Source organism: Poecilia formosa, unplaced genomic scaffold (genome assembly GCF_000485575.1).
Source record: "Poecilia formosa unplaced genomic scaffold, Poecilia_formosa-5.1.2 Scaffold151, whole genome shotgun sequence".
Lineage (NCBI taxonomy): Eukaryota > Metazoa > Chordata > Actinopteri > Cyprinodontiformes > Poeciliidae > Poecilia > Poecilia formosa.
In genome coordinates this window covers 1279623-1296120 of record NW_006800090.1, presented here as the reverse complement: position 1 = coordinate 1296120, position 16498 = coordinate 1279623, and the positions used below count along the sequence as shown (strand labels likewise).

At 37.3% G+C, this 16498-nt stretch overlaps 1 protein-coding gene across 3 annotated transcripts; it reads right to left on the bottom strand.

Annotated features, from left to right (window-relative positions):
- Positions 1-268: 268 nt before the first annotated feature.
- On the bottom strand, positions 269-15562 carry nadkb (NAD kinase b). 3 transcript variants are annotated; one of them, XM_007563818.2, is made up of 12 exons: positions 15467-15562; positions 13262-13555; positions 13092-13175; positions 12435-12564; positions 10746-10854; positions 9685-9770; positions 9012-9114; positions 8756-8925; positions 2711-2810; positions 2478-2635; positions 1100-1182; positions 269-1005 (listed from the first exon to the last, which is right to left on the bottom strand). In XM_007563818.2, the coding sequence occupies exons 2-12, from the start codon at positions 13552-13554 to the stop codon at positions 846-848; spliced, it is 1476 nt and encodes a 491-aa protein (XP_007563880.1). In that variant the 5' UTR covers position 13555; positions 15467-15562; the 3' UTR covers positions 269-845. The 3 variants fall into 3 exon arrangements, with proteins under 3 accessions (XP_007563880.1, XP_007563881.1, XP_007563882.1); XM_007563819.2 differs by having other exon boundaries at positions 15351-15518; XM_007563820.2 differs by having other exon boundaries at positions 15286-15517.
- Positions 15563-16498: the final 936 nt, after the last annotated feature.

Sequence of the window (16498 nt, the reverse complement as noted above, 5' to 3'; positions counted from 1 at the left end):
GAATTTTGTTTATCTGTGAAACAAGAACATTTAACTGAAATAACTATCACTGTGTAATGAATCGATAAAATGTTTTACGATGATCTGTCATTTATGAAAATGTGGAATCTGCATATCATTGTGATAAAACATTACACAACTATATCAGCACATGCTGTACTCTGTGGTTTGCTACATAATCATTGTAGAAAGTTGCAAAATAGCTTTCCTAACAACTTTCATCTTTCTTCTAAAGACTTAACATGCAAAGATCAAGCTAACAAAGGGAACAGTTGTCAGGCTTTTTATTTTCACATTATGGCTTTCTGCATCATTATTTGTCAGTTTCATAAACATGAAATTCACAGCTGTGCTGCAGTCCTGCACAGAGTGAGTGCAGCTTTAGCTTCAAACATAACTACAGTACAAACAAAATGACGGCTCTAGATGCGGCAGGAAAACACAAACTTCAGGTAATTGTTAGCAATATTTTCAACTTGTTGACATACACAAACACAAATGTAACAGATACATTTAAACTAGAGATCTATATGTACAAATGTACAGGTAATAGGAAGTTCAGTCAACTTAATTTTTATTTATTTAGGCTGTTTTTATGCTAAGTTTTTACTACAGCATGCTGTTTTTTATGTATGGGGAGTGCAATGATTTCCTCAACGCTCATATTGCATTAGGTGTTTGCATGCTCTCATAAAAACGACAAATTAAAATGCATTAAGATACTACGACTCCGGGGTAAACTCACTATAACAGCCTGTGCAGTGCAGGCTGATCTGCCTCTGTCACAGTCTGGTGCTCTCTGATCGTATCTCGGAGCGAACCTGATCTCCTCTGCCGTCGTTCTTTTAGTTCTCCGTGTCTGAGGAGTCCGAGACGTCGGCGAGTCGGGCCTGCCTCTTGCGAACGTTCCAGTGCAAGCACTGCGCCAGGCTTTCGAACCAGTCGTACACCAGGTCATGGCAGCAGATGGACGGCACAGGGTAACAAGACGTGGTGATCTTGATGCTGTCAGGAGGAAAAAAACAAAAAAACAGACGGAGGGTAAGGAGAGCAGCTGGAACAGACCAGGAGCGTTGATGATGAAATGTGTAAAATGTACCAGTCTCCATGCTGAATCTCCTGTCTCCTCCTGCCGTCAAACGACACCCAGACGTTGTTCCTGGCTTCAGGGGACAGAGTGATCTGTTGGCAAACAAAAAAAAGAGGTTTCAACGCAGAGCATCTTCTCTTTAGTCCCGTTTAAACTAACCTATTAATCCCTGAAAGTGACGGAAATGTTTGAGACAAATACTCATTTTGCATTTCTACTGACCTTTCCTACATGACAATAAATCAATAACAGTATCAATAGATAACACGTCTGATGGAATGACCAATAATTTCGCTGAAGTCCATCCCAGAACTGCACAGCATTCTGGGGGATGTAGGCAGAGGAAAGGCTTCAGCAGTTCAAACTCTAAAAACAACGGCGTGAAGTGAAAACTGTGGAAAAACCAGAAAAGGTCACACCACCAGTTTGGTCTATATCAAATAAACACTTAAATTATTATTAATAAACACTTAAATTATCAATATCGACTGACAGGAAATGCTTATATCGTGAGACATTTTTCAGCTATACCATCCAGTCCTACTAAGTAAGATGGGACGGGGTTCCTACACATTTTTCATGCCACAATTACAAGTTCTGAGACTCAAATTTTCAGAGTTCTCAGTCCTTTTCAGTCCATATTTAAAGTATAAATATTAACAACTTTAAACACACAACCTGCAACAAGCAAAGAGAGACGGAGAGAAGAAGGACAGTAGGATAAATGGGCAAACAGACAGATGGATGAAGTGTCCATCATCGTCTTAATGTCAAACAAATATGGGACCAAAACATGTAATATTGTATATACATCTGTGTATCAAATCACAGATCAGTAATTGACAGTTGAGTTTTGGGTTTTGGTTTGATTGTATACTTCATAGTTTCTGCCATATTAGTTATTTTCTTTTTTTTTGTTGCATTATTGTTTTTCCTGTCATAATTTACTGTGTTTTTTACTTCTGATCAGATCTTGCGATATTCTGTTCAGCCCCTGTACTAATTATTGCTCATAAGGTCTTGCCATATGTTCCTTCGTACTCAGTTTCTTAGTTTATTCTTGCATTTTGTTATGTTCTCTCCAGATGTTCTCATGTTTGCGTTTCGCCTGATCTGCCAATCATGTAAGCTCTTGATTTTTCACTGTTCAGAGATGGAGTTTCTGTCTTCATGCCCTGATTCTTTGCTGAGTTCTTCATTTTTAAGTGATACAGCTGCGTACCAGCCCACTTAAAGCACTGGATGAAATTAAAACTTTAGATAAATGGGATATGGAATACCATCTGATAGCACAAACCTTTCTCCCAAATCTCTCCTTTTTCCATACATACATAAATAAACCCCCGCAGCTTTTCCTTCTGCTTTGCTTCTTCACACAGAGTCTTACCATGAGCTCCACTCCAGCAGGAACCACGATGGGCCTGAAGGACAGGGAGTGTGGACAGATGGGTGTGACCATGATGGCTGGGACGTTAGGGTGGATCATCGAGGCTCCTGCCGCAGCTGCGTACGCCGTGCTGCCAGTGGGCGTGGACACGATCACCCCTGGAGGACACGGACATTTTCACTCTGCTTTTGAGACGAAGCTGCGTAAAAAGAAAAGACGTTTTCTCGTCTCACCGTCTCCCTGGACTGAAGTAATGAGCCGCCCATCGAGGTACAAATCAACGTTGGACAGATAGGAAGACGGGCCTCGATCCACCACCACTTCATTTAACACCTGCGTCAGATTAGAAGGACTTTAGGAACACAAAGTCTGGAAGTTTAACAAACATATGCAGAAAGGCTGATTAAAATGCTAATTGTGTAACACTGTTGTGCTACGGTCTATGTAATAGTGAGTTTAGTTAAATATTTTACTGTAGTGACATCTACAGGCCAGAAGTAAGAATGTGTTAATATTCAGAGACCAATGGTTTGACACTGATGATAGAGCGGAAACGATTAATCAGATCATTGAAATAATCATCAAGTAATTTAGTAATTAACTGCTGAAAGAACACAGTCATATATATATATATATATATATATATATATATATATAAGATTTAAAAATTAAAAGCAGGTTTTAATTCACTAAGAAATGCTGTTTTTGTAGTTTAGGCAATAAAATGCTTATTTTCTTAACTGAAAAATGAATTGAATTATTTGTTTATTTGCATTTTTAATGTATTTCTAATATTATATAAAAAGGCTTAAGTGGTCAAATGAAAAATTAGCACAAAATGCCAAGTTTTTTTATTTGATTAATCACCAGAATAACTAACAAATTAATCAATTACTAAAATAATCGTTAGTTGCAGACCTAATTCTATGCATTTAATAAATAAATGTTATCCAAGAGTATCATATCTTTACTAATCAGCTATGCAATTTTTCACATGAGACGTAAATCACTTTTTTGTTTCAAATATAATCATTCAGATCTTGCCATGTGTTTTCTTTTAAAATGTTTGTGTAAACACTGTGGATCTCATACTGACCCCTTCTTACATTTAAGTTCTTGGTGTTCTTCCAGAATAAATATTCCTGACAGCAATCTCCTCCCATCTGAGGTCATTTTGACACAAAGCAATGATGCTGCATACTTTTCTCTGGAGGTAACCATTGCTAACAAAAGGAGACATGATCTGTTAACAATCGCTCTGCAAATTAGGACGATGGGCTGATTTCAACTGGTGCTGATGGTTTGATTTCACCGTTATTCAATTTGCTTATTAATTTGACTCAGAGTAAAACTGGATGGAACAAAATAGGCTTGTTATGCTAATAAATCTTCTAGTAATGAGATTTTAAAAATGACCATTTAGTCATTTTATACTTTTCCAGACTCATTTAATCAGTTTTTATGACATTATTTATAATTGAGTACAAAATAGATTCGTTTTATTATTATTTTTGCCACACAATTTAAGAAACAACACAGCACTTATATGGTCTTTTATTGATCAACATGGGTCAGATAAAAACCAGAATGGTCTGGATTAAATTATACAAGTTTAAATAATTTTTCTAAAGTCCAAAAACAAACAAAAATTCAAACCAAGTTCAGTAACAGTGGATCCAATTTAAAATAGAAAGGAAAACACCTAAAGTCCAAATCAAAACAGTATCTCTTAATGTGTGTGTGTGTGTGTGTGTGAGTGTGCGTGCGTGTGTGTGTCACTCAAAAGTAAAATGAATTAAAAAGTGAAGCAAAAACTTAAGTTTTGATTATCATGATTTTGTTCTCTTGTTTCATGAAGTAAGAAGTGAAATCTTAATCTGTTTTCTGTTTTTAACTCCACTACAAAATCCCAAGGTCTTTTTGTCTAGTTTCTAGTGCAAATATCTCAGTACACTTGAATTAAGAAAAAAACTAACATACAAGTAACTTTTCAGCAAGAGACAGGAGCTTATTTTAAGTCAATAAGTCCTTAATATTTATTACAAAAAACTACTAGTTCCACTGGCAGATTATTTTACTTATAACACCACATTTTTCCCAACATACTAGTAAAATAATCTTTTTTATTTCAGCTATACAAAGATATTTGCACTAGAAACTATACAAAAAATACTTGGTAAGATTTTGTATTTTTGCTGCGTTTATCAAACTTATTCAGACTGGGGGAAAAAATAATTAAAGTCAGTACTTTACCGGTTTCTAAAGAATTTATTGGCCCTCTGTTACAAGTTTACTAAACATCTGCGTCGCTGCTGAAAAACAACCCAGCTAAACCTTCACGAATTTCATTTATTAAACTGAAAACAAAAGCTGCATGAATAATTAGATACTGATGCACATCCTGGTTCTCTGGAGTCTGCGGTGTGTAATCCCCTCTCGCAGACGTTACGTTTAAGCCGTGTTGTCAATGAAAACAACAAATCCTCCACCAGCAGACTGGGACTTACAGTCCTACAGCCCGGAGGGAAACCAACAGCGGACCCACCGCATAACAAATCACGCTCTGCACCTCCATCACACGGCATTCTGCACCGCTGAGCTGTGATGTCTGGCAGATGTGCTGACGTCAGCAGAGTTCAACTCAAACATCCTGCCTGCTGGAGACGGCAGACGTGATGTAATGCAAGGGTATAAGTGGGGTTCAGAGAGCAGTAAAAACAATCTATCACTGTACTTCACTGATGAGAACAAAAAAAAAAGAAAAAGGAAGGAAAGGAAAAACCCCTCTGGAGCGAGACGACGGGGCGGAGGGAGCCGAGCAGAAACTGACAAAACACAGACAGGTGTGCGAGCGCGTGCAGTCAGGCGTGTTGTTTAGTTACACTCTGTGCCAGACTGAGAGCATCAGGAATCATTAAATACCCATTTGGTGACGACTCCGCTTTTGACGCCACTGTCTCCATGGAAACGGGCTCAACAGAACTTCACAACATCCAGCGTTCTCCCCCGTGTGTGTGCGGCGAGAGCTTTGTTATGACGGTCATCATGGAGACCGGGTGGATGTTCCCTCGCCGACCCATACACATGTTCTGCGTGCGCACACAAACGCTTCTGAGGTTAACGCTGAAATCCCAACAGCTCGCTCCGTCAGCCTGTGGTCGCATGAGCTCTTTGTCACGAAACCGCAGGATCAGAGGAGCTAAACCAAGAGGTTATTGGATTCAAAGAAAGGTTCTGCATTTATTCTGCAGTAAAAAGAACTTTGACAATAAAGTAGGCTGCTGCACAAACACTAAATTAACTCTCAGTCATTAGAGATGCACAGAGAAAACGACAAGTGACTAGGAACAGATTGGTTTGAAGCTCAAACCAATGATCTCCCTCTGATCAGCTCAAATGTAGTGATTTTCAGTGTTAAGTCATTGAAAGCACAAAGGACTAAAAAGCCATCTTATAAGGCTGAATGAGAGCAAGACTTTTAGCGGATAACAGAAAGGCTAAACAGGGAACAGCATAGTGGTTCTGTTTCTTCCTTTTTGAGCTTTAAAGGGACCCAATTGAGAATAAAGCAAGTCTGCATTGGTCAGAATCATAGTTTAATAATTAATTTTCATCCTGTTCAACTAAATGGAGTATATTGTGTAATACTATTTTAAATCAGAAGTGTGTGGATACATTTATGATAAACTATAAATTTACGCACTATTGGACTACGAGTCAGGCTACAAAGTAAGAAACCTTTTTGTTTTGTTGTTTTTAGACATTTAGTTCACTTATTCTATGCAGTATTTTAACATATTATTTTATAATCTTTCATGTTTACTCAAACTACATGTGGTGTTGCTTACATCATCCAGCCTAAAATACATTTCGTGACTCTGAAATCAAAGCTACGTTCACACTGCAGCCTGAAGTGACCCAATTCCGATTTTTTGTCAAATCGGATTTTCTTTTGTTGCCGTGATCGTTCACACTTCCAAAATATGCAACTTGTTTATGTGATCTGTTAGAAAGTGTCCCGCATGCGCAGTAGAGGGCGCAATAACGTCACACATAGAGAGAGCGCTCAGTGTTTTGCCGAACCGCCATATTGAAGAAGTAGTCCTCAGTGTTAGTGGAAGTAAACATGGATGCTAACAATGGAGCGTAGCTTACGATTTTGAGGTTGTTGTCCAACCGGAGCCAGTGTAGTAACGACTTAATCCTCATTACACTCCGCCATGGTTGTTGTTTTCCTTCCCGCTTGCGCGTAGTAGGGCGCAGAATAGTGACGTTTGTTGAGTATCAATGACGTTCAAATCGGATATATGTGACCTGAACGTTAGGTCACATTTGAATATCCTGTTGCCTGAGTCGCATTCGAAAGGAATCCGACTTGAATTGTTAAGACTGTCATGAAAAGATCAGATACAGGTCGCATTACGTCAAGAGAAAAAAAAATCGGAATTGAGTCATTTCATGCTACAGTGTGAACGCAACCTTAGTTAGGAAAAAGTTGCCAGAAGAGTCAGCAACATAAGGAGGAAAAGTTTTGCTAGTTGCTAGGCAGCAGCAGAGACAGCTCAGCTTACAGCATGAGATAAATCACAAAGAGCTGCAGACGACCTGTGGACGTTGTTCCAGCAGCTAAAGAGACTTAAAATGTGGAGAGGGTGAAGGTCAACACAGCAACAGGAGGAGGACCGCTCACAGCTGTGGTCGGTGAGTCATTATAATTACAAATAAACACACAAAGCACCTGTGAAATAAGGAGCTACGGCTCTTCAAGAATGCACATAATGCATTTCTTTTGCCTCTTTTACCAAGTGGTTCGTCCAGATCAAGTGAAGGCACAGAAAAAAACAAGAGGAAAAATCAGGAATACGTTTTCACAATTACAAAGAATAACAATGGGCCTTTTTAATCAAACATCTGACATTCATTCCCAGATTTATCAATTTGGGTGGAGGAAACACTCACGCCCCACAGCAGGTGGCTCATGTACAAAACGTGAGTTGCACAAAAACACGCCATATTTCCTTTTTCAAGCCAGAGATCAGATTAGAAAAGCCAAAGCTGTTATGTTACAGCTCCAATACATTCAGATTCTGCTTGAAGATAAAATATTTGGCCAGCTGGATGGACTTTCACCATCTTTAGTGCCCAAACCTGATAAATAACTTAGTAACTAAGATGATAAATAATGAATATAGAGCATAAATAGAAGAGGATTACAAATGTGGGTTAATCCCAACAATGAACTGCAACTTCATGACTGTTTTTACCATCGTGGTAAAAACAGCCATCTTTTTGATAAGGAAATTGTTAATGAAGAGAAAAATATTGAACACAGTTACATGTTTGCAATTACACATTAATATCCCTGTCTTTTAGCCGGGATGTCAGAAGCACTGAAACAATTAATCGAATTAATCGCAATTAATGTGTGATTAATCGTATTGAGATATTGTCAACTAATTTAGTAATTGATGAATCGTTAACTGGAGTAATCAGTCTCAAAAAGGTCATTTGCTTAAAAAACAACACATTCAGAGCAGAAATTAAACCAAATCTGTTCAAGAAATATACATTTTGGATTTAAATTAAGAAAAAAATGTCTGTCTGTAAATATGTTCTACCCAGATCTCCTTAAGAGGCATAGTTTTAGCTTCATCTGGTTCAAATCCTGTAAAAAAAAATGTGCAATATTGTATAAAAAAGCTTAAATGGTTAAATAAAAAATATGCAGAATGTGCCAATTTTTTCTCAAAAAATCGATTCATCATCTAAATAATCACTTACTAAAGTGACAGCCATAGTTTATTAGTTACTCATAAACTCATAAAAAAGTATTTTACTTAATTTTTTTTAGAAAGCTAGTATGAGGTTTTATTAATAGAAATACGAATAATAATTAGGGATGCACCGATATGAAAATTCATTTAGGATTTCAATACTGTTGCTATGGCAGATAACCAATATTTACCAATATTGTATATATTTATCTACCGTTTCAACACTTTTGGAAAGAAAATAGTCAGAAACAAATTGTAACAAGATGATATTAACAAATATTGGTTGTTAATATCGGCCTGGTTTTATTTACCGGACTGATACCGATATGTTAAAAAATTACTAATATCGGCCGATGCCAATGTTAGTGCCAATATATCCAAAAATAAAACAATTTATTTGAGATGTGAAGCCGAGAAACACTGATGCTACCCTAACTTTCTCATTAAAAATAAAACAAAAACATTGCATCAAGCAAGCTCGGTATGTAAACAGCGACCTCTCACCTGCAGCTGCAGGGTGACCTTCCCAGCCTCGCTGTTGGTGTGTCCATGAGGAAGGAGGCCGTTGTGCTCCATCTGCGGTTCTCTGCTCTCCGGCTGCTGCCCCGTTCTCTGGAGCATATCCTTCACCACCTTCACCTTCAGACGGCTGCGCAGAGTGATGGCCGCGTTCCCTTTGACCCCACAGCACAACACACCCAGCTCCTTAGATTTGTTTGTTTACAGATTGCTTACAGTTTCACGGACAGGTTCGCTTTACCTTCCAACACTTTGGCCACTTCGGTTCTGTACGACTCAAACTTGAAGGGAGTCAGGAAACCCAGAGAGCCAAGGTGGAACGCCATCACTGGCGGGACGCTGCCCTGGAGAGGAAGAAACAGGAAATCTGTGGGCGTCAAAACTTTTCTGAACAAGAGAGTCTGAAAATATTTTAAACTAAAACCTTTCTGTCACATCTATGATAGGTGATTCACAAGAAACATGCAAAACTTCTGAGAGACATAATTAAAATACAGAAAGTAAAATTAGTGGATTCTGTGATGTGCTAAACTAAGTTTTAAACAACAGAAGTTTCCTAAACTTAATTTGATCAGGAGAAAAATGTTGAAAAAGTGATTTTATAGCATAATTACTCAGTAATTATCTCCTATATTGTAAGTTAATTGGCTTTTCTTCAGATTGCTTTTCTTTTTCAATAACATCTCCTGAATGTTAAAGGAAAATTATGGTAGAAATGAAAAACTAAATCCAGAAATCTAAGCAAGAAAAAGTGAAGAAAAACTTTGATTCACAAAAACTGAGATAAAAACTCCTTAAACTTGACATTGTTACTCTTGTCAACTAATGAGATAAATATACACCAATACTGCATGTTTTTCTTACAGCAGTCAATAATATCTTGCATTCATCTTATTTTATTAAAGTATCAGCACCTGAAAGAGAGAGGAGGCATAAAGCAGCGTCCCATCGCCACCCAGACAGATGATCAGGTCGATGCAGTCAGAGATATCGTCATAACCTGAAGTCACAAACATTACAAGTAAATGTCACTGCAATCAATCTCCAACTAAAAACTTGAACTTTTCAAATTCTCCCACAAATCACAAAACAACACAAAGGTGAAAATGGCTTCCAGTCAGGCAGTGGGACAACAAAATATTATTTCTTTTCTTGTTTTGACACCTTAAAAACGGCAATACTTAAGAATGGTAAAAATTTGATCTATATTTTCCCCAAAATCAGATGCAAAATGTTAAAACCAGTTTCTGATCTTTGATAACTTTGTTTTGCTTTTAAATCATTAAATAAAAAGAGAAGCCAAGGTTTTATTTGGCGTCAGATCCAGGTTAGAACAAAAACATCCAGTGCAAATACCCAAATGGCCAAAAACACTTAAATTTGAACAAAACCTTAAGTTTTATCACCTCTACTTTTATGTTAAACATTTTATTTAACTATTATTTCATTATAAAAATCTATTTTAAATTTGATAAGGTGGGTTTTGTCTTTTTTTTTTTATCAAAAAAGCAGAATTTGGTTGATTATGACTGATATGTTGAAGCAGTTTATAGGTGTACATTGGAAAGAAGTTGGTAATCATTCTGTTGCTGTATGTTATTACTGTTGTTATTATCCATAGATGTTCTTGTCTTGTTATGAGTTTAAACACTCGTAACACCAAACAGCCCCACAAAAAGAGAATAAACAAAACTAGAAACTGGTAATTATTTATCAGTAACACCATCAAACAAAAAAACAAAACATCCATAAAGTTAATTTAGGGGTGCGTCTAAATGTGCTAATCCTGTAAAATATTTAAATAAGCAGTATTATCATAACAGTTTTCTGATTTGAATGTCACACAGCATCATTTATAATTACATTTGTACAGAGACATAATCAGCAGAACTCTTTGAAGTGAATATTTTGGCATGGTGGTGTTGCGTCACAGACAGCTTGCATGGCTTCGCTGTGAGACGCACAGACGTCTCACCCTCTCTGAAGGTGCAGAGCTGATTGCGGATGGAGCCGAAGGCCTCGTCCTTCGACAGCGTGGCGTCGTCTGCTACCCTGCGCTCCACGTACACCATCATCTGCTTCTCCTGGAGCACAAACACACACTTTAGCCACAACACCGAACCGTTAGCTTGCGGCTCAGCGTGGTGGTGTTTGGATGAAATACAAACATGTCGACTCGCAGGTCGGCTCTGAGCGTCTGGTTTTAGAAACATGTGGTTAAAATGCGCTGCAGCTGCAGGAGACCAGACTGGAGCATTCCTCTGCCTGTCTGAAACATTTCCTGGATTGATGGTGGTTAGACCTGCTGCTCTTTGGCACCACAAATTCCTCAGCAGGAACTCATGTTCACTGGAGGCGAAGAGGTTTAACCTTCTGCGCTTGCCAGAGAAACTCTCAAAGAATGAACAGAAGATTCTGTCCAGATATTAAAATAGAAAGCAAAAAAGTGATAAAGTAATCACCTGCAAAAGCTTGTACAAAGTACGCCACCATGGTACACAAAAAAGTATTTTGCCTAGTTTCTAGTGCAAATGTCTCCGTAAACTTGAAATAAGACAAAACTAACTTAAAATTTCAGAGATATAGGACCTTGTTTTAAGTCAATAATTCCTTAATATTGACAAAAAAGTTACAGTTTCACTCTTAAAACATTTTCACCATATTATGAGTGAAATAATCTGCCAGTGGATCTAGCACTTTTTTAAAACCAAATTTAAGGATTTTTTACTTAAAACAAACTCCTGTATCTTGTCTCATTTCAAGAGTGCTAAGATTTTGTGTCTTTGTTGTGTATGCAACGTGCATGTAAAGGTTTATATATGCTTTTTACAAAGCATATATTGATGTTTGAGTGTATATCTTAAGATTTACTACTTCTATATAAAGTTAGGTTGATGTGCAAACACCAAGCTGACATAAACTTACCTGTATGGTCTACATAAAATATTAAACCAGAAAACACGACTGTATGCACTGCATTTTGTCTCTTGCTGGATTTTATGTGATACATCAGGAGTCCACTGTGGCACTTACAAAACCAAAAAGGAAATGTTTTTGATTATGGATGCAATTAGAGTTGGTAATGTTATATGTTTTTATGCAAAATCTGCATATAATATCTACAACCGGCTTTTAAAAGTTCAAACTTTTTTCTTCATTTTCCATATATAAATTTTTTTTTCCCTCTTGTAATAGAGGACTAATTTTGTTTTAATATCTGTAAATAGAAATACATTTTAGTTTAATTTTGTTAGCTTTCATAAATAAAACATTTTATGTAGTATATATTTAGAAAATAATTTTTTTTGTGTGGTTTTAGGAAGGTTTTATTTTTGCTGCAGCTGAAGGAAAAGTGGCTGTTTGAATGGAAAATATTGCTGACTCCTGTGGTAATCCAACACAAAGTAGTGCATAATTGTGAAGTAGAAGAAAAACGAAGAAATAAAAATGCAAAGCACATTACAGATTTTTACTTCCAATTCACAATTATGTCACTCTATGTCGCCTATGGCATTAAATCCCCCATTAAAAACATTAAAATCTATTTTTGCAATGTAATAAGAAGTGGAAAAGTGCAAAGTGTGTGAATATTCTTCAGAGGTCTGCATGTTTACACAGTACTTGAGTTAACCGCTGCGTGTTTGATCACACATCCGTCTCGTACCTCTACTAGAAACCTGCAGAGCTCTTTGAAAGGCTCGACCAGACTCTCGTCCCTGATCTTCCTGATGACGAGCACATTGACTGGAGCTTTGTTCCAGGTGAGCCTCTGACTGGCCGGGTCCTGGATGTGCCTGGGACACGTAGGGAAAATGTTACACACACACACAAGGAAACAAACACAGAAATACACAGCGCAACACCATGACGCTTTGTCAGCAACAAGATACAAACAGGAAAATATAAACTACCAGAGCAAATGTTCCACACATACCATATTCTCTGAATTAAATAAAGATTATTCCACATTTCTGAGCAGTGAAGTCGTTCATTAACTGCTGTGACTCTTAGCTACAGCAGACGATCAGGGTCAAATTCCAAATATAACAATAAAAATGTCCTCTCCTCCTTTTACCATTTGTCTTTCCTCTTCTTTGTGTGGTAAACAGCAGGCATTGTAAAGATTATTCCACCTGTATGTGTTCAGACTCAAATCAATTCAGAACAGCTGACAGTAAAGTTAACCAGCTTGCTTTAAAATGAGTCAAACACATTCTTACTCTCGCTTATCTAACTCGGTTGCACAAACTTTTCTGTGCCATTGATCTAACAAGCAGTCAGTGTACACAAAGTTCAGCTTATTTCGCAGCCTCATGCTTACATGACTGAAGTTGGGTTGGGGAGAATGCAGGCTTTGGGTCCAAAGTGAGTGGCTGGATATGGTCCATGCAGAAAGTGAGCTCTCCTGTGAGGAAAGGGATAAAAAAAAAGGAGGAGTTAACATCACCTCATGTTTGGAGCAGCAGAAACTGAGCCACCCGGAGCGCAGACCTCTTAGGAGAGCTTTCCGCTGCACCGCACGATGAACCGGCGGGCTCCAAGTGCTCGTGTTGGCCTGGCAACCTCCGCCTCTCCATCTCCCACAGCCGCTGCTCATGATCATCCCCCCGCTGCTGTGACCTCTTCCCCTCCCTCCGTCTCCTAGGTGACCTGGACGGTTGGTCCCTGTGCTTTGACGACCTGGTCGAGTCCGGCTGCTGATCAGGACAGCCGGAAGATCTCGACACGCTCCGGTCCAGCGCTGGAAGAGACCTCGATGACAGACCGGCCTCCGAGTTCTCCATCCTGGAAAACAAAGGGCACTTTGTAATGATTATTTAATCTATTGAGGTTAAGGAAGAAACACCAGGTCCTATGCAGAAAAAAAATTATAATGACATGAGAGGCTCATTGACATATATTTCCAATGCTGTATTAAGGACATTGCAAACAAAAAAAGGAGGGGTACATTTTTGCCATAATTTTTTTTTATTAATTTAAGACATTTTCTAGAGATTTTTTTTTGGAAATGTCTGAGTTTGAAAACTCAGAAATTTCAATGTTTTTTTCTACAAAAGTTTCAAGATTAATCTCAAAATATTTTTTTTTATTCCAACTGACTTTTCAAACTCAGAAATTTTAAAGTTTTTTCCAGAAATTTTCTGAGATTATTCTCAAAATTTCAGTGTTTTGGCGGACACTTATTCCTTCTGTTTTTTCCTCTAATGCGCTGTCTGGAAAGGGCTATAAAACCATTTTATGTCTTTGTGACTCAAATGAACTACAGTAAGAGTTCATTTGAGTACACACCATCACCTTCCACAACAAATCTTTGAAGATACTTGGAACCAAATGGAGAAAACACTAAAAAATTTTGACCACTCTACCAAAAATTTGCCTTAATTTATCCCAAAGAATCCTCAACAACATCTAAAGCACTGCAGACCTCACTTTCCTCCAATAAGGTCAGGGTAATGAACCCTGACTCAACAGCAAAAAAGAAATAAGGTAAAAAAAAAAAAATTTAAAAAAAAGAAATTAAAGGTCCAAAACACTGCGGACCAAACTAAAAAACAAAAAATACATAAATAATAGTATCCCCAAGACTTTTTTGGGAATTAATTCTTCCCAAAAATAACTTCCAAAAATTATTTTTTTGTAATTTAGCCAACCAGACAGCTCTGCAGCTCATTAAATCTGAAGTAAAAATAAAAGCAAATGAAATTGATTAACAGTGCTTGCCGACTCCTGATGGTGTCATCCATGACATGTTACTGTAAACTGTAAAGTATCGTTCCTGCTGCCTCAATATTGAACTCTACATTAACAATCTTCAGTTAGAGGCAGTTTGCAAAAGTTGCAAGACAGACTGCTACCGGAGATTCTTCTGTACACACCATCACCTTCCACAACAAATCTTTGAAGATACTTGGAAGATATGAGTTAGGAATTTGAGACATTTAATTTCCCTTTGGACCAAATAAAGTATTTCCGAGTTTAATTAAAACAATTCTTCAAAAAAAAGAAAAGAAAAAAAAGTGTGCCTTTTTCCTCTACGGTTGGTTAGAAAACAAGTAGCAGATTTTAGTTTTAGTGAGACTAAAATCTTAGTCTTAGGATCAGGTGGGCTTTGATAGATTTTTGCTCTTGAGAAAAGAAATCAACATTTTAAATCTGCATTCTACATTTCCTTTGTGTGGTATTAAAATGAGTTTAATTATCTGAAACCTTAAACTGTGACCAAAGAGAGCATAAGAAAATAAAAGAGCGAAATCTGTACGCAACAAACATGAGATATAAATCCGATTCATGGAAGAAGAAAAAAAAACACCAGTCACTTTACATATTACCATCAATTTAGGCGTTTCAGATCAAATATTAGGCAGGTGTATTTATAGTCTAACCGGACGAACTGAAGGTACTTTTGTCCCAGTTTGAGTCAGACAACCTTGTTGTGTAAAGTACCGCACTCCAGTAATGACTGTAGCACCAGGATTAGCTGCTGTCACTCACAAACCATTGACAGATAACGTTACCTAGCAATAGCTCAGCTAGCTAGCCGTCAGGAAACGCCGCAAAACTGAAAGAAGTGACGCCTTACTTTTCCACAGACTACTAAACAAAGCTCATGTCGGCCCAGGGACACGAAAGGGAAGGACGCATTCAGAAAATAACGACAGTATATTTAAAGAACAGACATTAAAAAAGAAATATTACAGAGCAGGAGCGATCTGACGTCACAGGAAGCAATTGCGGGTGACCACTACGCGCTACAGCGCCATGTTTGCCCCGGCTGGTCACACTCAGAACTACACGCAGTGCTACAGAAACTGGAATCAGTACCAGAAGATACTGTATGTTCTTTTGCCAAAAAAAGAAAAGAAAAAAGAAAAAAATATAAATGCAGCGGACTGTAAGTAGGAGTAGATCCGGGTTTTTTTTAGGTTAACTGTGTTGCATCTACAACTAACAGAGTAATTAATGGAAAACAAGTGCATCACTCGCATTTTGTACACAATGACTAACTTGATTTAGTGTAATGCATAAATAAAATGTAATAACAATCCTCTTTTGATCTTCCCCCTGGTGTTCACTCTCATTTCAGCAGTCAGTAACACACTAAGCTGAATGTTTGAGGCTTGAAAAGGGCAAAACTCCCACAAAATGCCAAGCTGTGATGTTGTCATCATGTGTAAACCGTGTTTGATTTTAGTCATTCTAAGTGGGAATAATGTGTAGTAGTTATAATTTATTCCCAACAACATATATTTTAAAAAAATGACATCTTAAAAGCTCTAAGGGGTATATAAATTTATTTTAACTGTATTTAAAAATTTATGCTGAAAATTCACATTTCCAAGTATTTCTGAAAAAACATTTTATTTGTAACTTTAGCAGTTCAAATTTCAATAAGATAAAATTAATAGGAAACCCTTGTTTGATAGTGTTCAACAAGCAGCTGTAAACATTTACTGAAACTAATTGAATCAAGATTTAAAATAAGTAAATTTCTTATCTACGTACAAAAAAATATTATTTAAATTGGTAAATTACCTATTCTTATCAGGGGCTTTTAAAAAAAACAACAACAAAAGAAAAAGTTCACCTTTTTCCCTACACTCCCACTGCCGCATTTAAATTTTTGTGTCATGGTTTCTGAGCGAGTATTGGTTTGCACATGAGTTTAAGTTTTGTGTTTTATACCCAAAAATAAATAAGGTTAAATGGGATCCTGGAGGAAAATGATGA